At 40.7% G+C, this 6442-nt stretch overlaps 1 protein-coding gene across 2 annotated transcripts in view; it reads left to right on the top strand.

Moving 5' to 3' along the window:
• Nucleotides 1–2776: 2776 nt before the first annotated feature.
• The window catches only part of LOC6046244 (DNA polymerase zeta catalytic subunit), a 28775-nt gene continuing 25109 nt past the window's right edge, over nucleotides 2777–6442 (top strand). For both annotated transcript variants that reach the window (XM_038265332.1, XM_038265331.1), the window contains exons 1-4: nucleotides 2777–2940; nucleotides 3007–3405; nucleotides 3469–4818; nucleotides 4877–5002. In XM_038265332.1, the coding sequence (XP_038121260.1) occupies nucleotides 3050–3405; nucleotides 3469–4818; nucleotides 4877–5002 (1832 nt within the window). In that variant the 5' untranslated portion in view covers nucleotides 2777–2940; nucleotides 3007–3049. The remainder of the gene's footprint in view (nucleotides 2941–3006; nucleotides 3406–3468; nucleotides 4819–4876; nucleotides 5003–6442) is intronic.

The raw sequence follows: 6442 nt of genomic DNA, 5'->3' as shown, positions 1-6442 counted from the left end.
CGGGGGAGTGGTCGCTGGGTTTTACACTGTGATGCGGAATGAAGTATAAAAAGCAAGAAAATTTGGTTTTTATCGAACTAAAACGTGTTTGAAATTCGATATCACTGATATTTAGGCAAAATACAAGATTGCGGAGATTTAAGCATAAATGCAAAGGGGAGCACCTATCTTTGTTATTTTTCATGTTTGGAGTTTTTTTGAAAAGGTCTTTTAACCCTTTTAGGCCTGATGGGTCATACATGACCCAAAAAATCAAAATTTCCAAAACTAGCCTATAATTTTCGTAAACGGATATATGGCCATAAGAACCATTATCTAGAAAAAATATTTAAAAACACCCAGGTGTGAAAGCTAGCGTGAAAGCCTTGCTGAAAAGGTTCAACAAAATTTTGATCTTTTGCGTTTTGGTTGTCGCCTTGAGTTATGTAAAATGTTGATAGTGCGAAAAATGGCAAGACAACATTTCACAATGGACTAACTTTAGTCAAGAAAGACCACATAGTACATTTAAAAAAAAATGATTAAAAAATTACAAAATTATCAATTTACATAATTACAAAAAAAAACTTCACGTCGGTACATAAGGCTTTCTAGTCAGAAATTTACCAACACATTCAAAGTATGTTTACATGACAGCTGGACGTTTGTTTGCATCAGGTTTCCTATCTCTTTCTAGCAATTTTTTTTTTGTCAAGCGACTTCTAGCTGGTTTATTTGACTGACTGCCCGATATGTCAGCCAACATACTTCGCAGGGCTGTGACAGCTACAGCTCGATCATTGTTTGCATCAGGACATTGAGACGAGGAGTTCGTCATTTTTGAGTTAAATTATATTTTTTTCACTGGGCCTAGAAAGCCTTATAATAAACGTTACGGTATCCCTAGCGGTATGCCACCATATCCTTTACAAAAAATCTGATCAATATGGAGCATTTTTCGAATCAAAATTTAGGTCAGAAACGAGGCTAGAGACCTACGATAAACTGTAATGAATATTTCGTGATTCCAGTACCCGAAAAATCGATAATTGGGTCCTAAAATGAAGCTTAGATTGCTGATATTATTGATTACAGCGATAAAGCTTATTTTTCTGAGTACAACGACCCTTTGTACGGCCACAAAGAGGTCAAAATGGATTTTTAAATCAATTTGGAAAAATTAACCTCGCGGTCCTTCTTGACAGAAAAGTTCCTACTTGACAGCTCGTTCCAAGGGGACCATAGTTGATCCATCTAAAAAATGTTGTCTTGTCAATAGTTTTTTTTTTGCATTAAAATGAAAAAAAGTGATCACAAATGGTTTTTAATCGTGTTTTTTACCATTGTACACCAAAATTGACAAATTGTTATTTTTCGAAGTTTCCGGGCTATCGAGCTCAAAATGTTTTCTTGTGCTTTAATATTTTTTTACTTTGATTTTTAAATTTCAAAATTGCTTAATTTTAGAAATCTTTTTTTTTATTTTTTATTGTTTTTTTTTTGTCAAAACATTGCCAAAACCTCGGCCAAAACATGAAATTCACTTAAGTTTCACTGAATTTTCAGTAAACGATTCAGTAATAGAGTTATCTAAGCCCGTTCTCACGAACACAAGCACGCCATTTGTTTTGCTGGACGGTACAAAATTTAACCTCACTTTTTTTTCGTGTACGTACACGCAATACATGCGCACGTAGATAACTCTATTAAGATTTTACTGAATTCTCAGTTAACTGAAATTTGTTACTTTGACAGATGATTTATTCAAATTTCAGTAAAATGTTTGTCAAAACAACTGAAATTTCAGTAAAAGAAACGTCAAATTATTTTGCTGAAAAATTCAGTAATTTTCTTGTGGCAGTTTGACAGATACTTTGCTGAAGTTTCAGCAATCATTGCTGGTATTTCAGTTATCAAAATTTGCCGCACTTTTTCTCTTTGCATTTTCTGTTTAATAGTATCAGTGCTTGCGTTTTGCCGTCGGAGGTTTTGGATGATGATGTTGGCCATTTATGCAAGTGAAAATTGTACATATGTATTTCATTTTGTTTTTTTTTTATTAAATTAGCCAAAAACCATCGACAGCAAAGCCAACCAAGACCCCTACACAATCCCCCTTCCCTTCCCACGCCTTATTATTGACATCAATCCCTTCCCTAATAACCCCGAGTAGGCCGCGGGTTCAATTACTAGCATTAAGTAAAATGTAATTACAAAAGCCGACTCGGTCCTAACCTAGGTCCTAACCAGGTCCCAGCACCGAAAAGGACCTAATAAAAATAATTTCATGAAAAAAACCACCGACATTAATTTTCGTCAATCAAAACAAGATGGAGGAATCACAACGGTGCAGATCGGAAGGAAAAGGGTCAATAAACAGCTTTACAAACAGCAGAACAAAGGAGAGGGAGCGATTTCTTGGGGCTTTTCTTCACCCTCTCTGGCTTGCTTCCGCTGTCACTGCTGCCCATTTGAAATTTTTCTTGACCGATTCCTTCCGAAGTGCGTATACCGCTTACGGATTGTCAAGGGATACAGATTGGCCAATGTTTAACAGATCCAAACGCACTGGACACCAACCACCCTTTACGCCCATCAAAACTGGCAGTGTTGCAAGCGAAAAACATACGTTGCCAGTGCTGATTTATTTTGCATCGACCAATCTGTAGTTTTGCGGGTTTTGCCAAAATCTGAGTAACAATAACTCAGAAATGAGTTATTTGGAAGGAACGTGTAAAGAAAAACAAGCTGAAATTTAATCTTTTTTTCTAATTCCACATTTCTGTGTACGAACGGCAACTGTCAAAACAAGAATATTCGTGGCCTGTGACTGAAGCCGATTTCAAGCATAAAAATCGGCATAAAAATACAGTTAATTTAGCAAATTTTCACATTAAAATATGTTTTAAGTATAGTTAATGTCATTTTGAAGTTGAACAACACAATAGTTTTATATTTTTGGTAAGTTTGTCCCGGTTAGGAAGCTTCCATCAGGTCCCAAAATTTGCCGCCTTTTGCTTCTTCTAGGTTATGTTTTGCATCACCGCGTAAATAAACACAGAAGTCGAAAATGGTCCGCGACGGCTCGGTCACCTCGTTCCGGATCGTCTCGGTGGACCACTACATGCACAAGCCGGAACCGCGCTTCGACTCGTGCTACTCCGAGTTCCGGGGGTCGGACGTGCGGCAGGTTCCGGTGGTGCGGCTGTTCGGCTCGACCGCCGACGGAACGCACTCCTGCGTGCACATCCACGGGGTGTTCCCGTACCTGTACGTGCCGTACGATGGGGCGAGCGCGGACTCGTTGGCCGTGGACCGGCTGATGTACCAGATTGCCGGCAGCTTGGACAAGGCGATAAATGTGTCGCTGGGGAACGCGAACTCGGCGGCGACGCACGTCTTCCGGATCGCGCTGGTGAAGGGGATGTGAGGACATGTTTTGGGGTTGCTTCTTGATCATGTGACTTGACTGGGGTTCTTTTCTTTTAGACCGATTTACGGCTACCACCGGAAGGAGCATCAGTTTTTCAAAATCTTTCTGTACAATCCGTATTTCATCCGGAAGGCGACCAATCTGCTCATGAACGGCGTCATCATGTCCCGGGTGTTTCAGACGTACGAAACGCACGTGCCGTACATTCTGCAGTTTTTCATCGATTACAACCTGTACGGGATGAGCCTGATGAACGTCCCGACGGCGGCAGTTCAGGAGCGAGGCGACGGAGAAGGTCAGCTGGCAAAGATGTCCACGTCCGAGTACGAGGTCGACATCCTGGCGGTTGACATCCTGAACCGAGCCACGATGGAGGAGGAGAAGCGTTCGCCGTACGCCAATCCGGGAATCGCCTCGATTTGGAACGATGAACAAGCGAGAAGGAGATTACTCGAAATGGACCAACCGGAAGCGCTCAGTTTATCGCAGAGCGGGAAGGTCGAAATCGTGACCGAGAGCGACCGGTTTTACCGGTCCCTGCTCGCAGCAAAAATAGCTTCCGAAAGCCGTCCAAATCGCACAGACTCGGACGATTCGAAACGCATGAAACCTCCGGTTTCGTTCCTCCCGTCGGAAGCCGCCGAAGACGAACCGCTGCTGGACGCGTCCTGCGTCCAGGACCACAAGAACTTCACCCAACAAGCTTCCTTCGACCAGTCCAACACGACGTACAACTTCGACCTGAGTCAGGTCGACGAGGAGCGCATCATCAGCATGTCGCAGCATCCGGACGCGACGTTCGCCGACGAAGATCACGAGCTGCTGGACATTATGAAGGAGCTGGAAGGTCGCGACCAGGAGGACGGGGACAGCCTGTTGGCCCCGTTGACGCAGCAAAGTCTGGCAAAACCCAGTTCCTCACAAGAAAGCAGCAGCAAGCGATTGAACGCCACGTTGGGCGGAGATCTGGAGGCGGTTTCACTCGTGGAAGGCGAAGAAAAGGTCGAAGCGATGGATTCCGACGACGAGTTCCTGCTAGATTACACACTGAAAACGGAGGGGAACGCATTTCTCAACGACAGTGACGACGAGTTCTTGGAGTCGAGCGTGATTCCACAGCTCGACGGTGCGGACGGAGAAATTCCGACTACAAACGCCAAACGAACCCGGCACAACGGTGTGAACGGACATGGGCCGATGCAGAAACGGGTTCGGTTGACGAACGGAGTTGAGACGAAAAAGGTTCCTCTCGCGAATGGGTTGCCACGTACGAGGAAGGCGGGCAAGATGGAGGAGGTCGTGCTGAACGGGGTTGTTGCGAATGGAGTTGATGAAGAGGGATTTTCTTCTAGCAGGAAAAAGGTTAAGGTTGATGACGAACCCAAGATGAAACCGCTGCAAATAAGGTAAAGCCAACTATTCAAATTGAGATCATCTAAATTAAAAAAAATAAAATCGTTGTAGAATCATGGACCTTGCAAACCTCGCCGAATCGGAGTTTGGGTCTTCCAAAGGGGAACCTCAGAGCATGACAAATGGTTCCAGCAGCAAGTCGAGCGACGTGCCCCAAATGAAGCAGTTGCAAATACGGTATGCATTCTAAATTTTCTTTAAAATGTTAAAGGTACTTGAAGTTCACATCGGTGTTGGGGAAGCGCTTTTTTGGTGGCCAATTTTATGCATTCTAGGTACTTGACCTTCTTATCGGTGTTAGGGAAGCGCTCATTTTATTTGCAATTTCTGTGCATTTTAAAAACATTTAAAAAATCGAATTGTTCCAGTCAATGATGCCAGATTATTTTATGGGAGATCTGTGTTTTCTTTAAAATATTGTGAAGGCAGACAAAAATCAAATACGAGCGCAACCTGTTAAAGCCTGTACACGCTTACGACAAATCACTCAGTTTTTGTACGGTTTGGTGGTGCGCGGATAATAAATCTGTTTTTATCAGTATCATGTCAAATTCGAAGCCATTAGAAGACATGTTAAAATGTTAACAGCAGATTTTAGCTTTTTATTCATATTAAAGCATAATTCAATTATCAAATTGTGATTTTTTTTAATGTAATCATATAAAAAACTGTATTTACAGATTTTGTAATTGTTGGGACAGAAAAATCTGTAAAATACAGATTTATCTGTATATCTGGCATGGCTGTCCAGTAGCATTAATATGTTGGGGGTAACAATTAAAAAACTTAGATTCTTAAAATTATGAATTCATAAATTTGATTCAAGAATTGAAAATTTCAAAATTCTAAAATTTAAGATTCAATTATTATGAAATTTAAAAAAAAAACGTTTCTTAATCCACCATTGGGTGGTTGGTGCCTTCCTCACATTTACAAAGAAATAATGAGAATAAGTCTATGAAAAAATATATACCTGATACAGACTTTTCAAGAAACATGCAGACTCTCATTTAAAGCAATGTGGCAACCGGGCGTTTCGCATCTGGCGCGACTCTCGCACGTAAACAAAACGACCCGGCCCTTTGAGGTTATGCAAAAATCACCAAAAAAAAAAAAAACTTTGTCATGGCATAACTTTAACATAACAGCCAGTTCTGAGATAATCGTGTGGAAAAAAATCAGGTCTACACACATCCCCACAGACATTTGTTCAGAATTTGATTCTGAGTCGATAGGTATACGTGAAGGTATATCTAGGAGGTGTATTTAAGAAGTTCATTTTTCGAGTGATTTTATAGCCTTGCCTCAGTGAGGTGAGGAAGGCAAAAACCTTTAATTTTAAAGTTATACAACCTTAAATCAACATTGAAAAGAGATGTCTAGTTCTGGAATTTTTAATTTCTAAATTTGTAAAAATTTTGAAATTATTTTTTAAAAAATTTAGAAGTTTGATTTTTCCCATTTTTTAAAGAAATAATTGTTCCAAAATGGATTATGATGCAACACACAGCTGAAAGGAACTCCAAAACTCTGTTATGCACTTCAAAATAACTCATTGTATCTTGATTATTCACTAATAAAACCGAATTGAAAATTGAATTAATTGTATTTCTAAAC

Source organism: Culex quinquefasciatus, chromosome 3 (genome assembly GCF_015732765.1).
Source record: "Culex quinquefasciatus strain JHB chromosome 3, VPISU_Cqui_1.0_pri_paternal, whole genome shotgun sequence".
NCBI lineage: Eukaryota > Metazoa > Arthropoda > Insecta > Diptera > Culicidae > Culex > Culex quinquefasciatus.
Note: the sequence above shows the minus strand (reverse complement) of the source record. Positions and strands in the feature narration are given on the sequence as shown.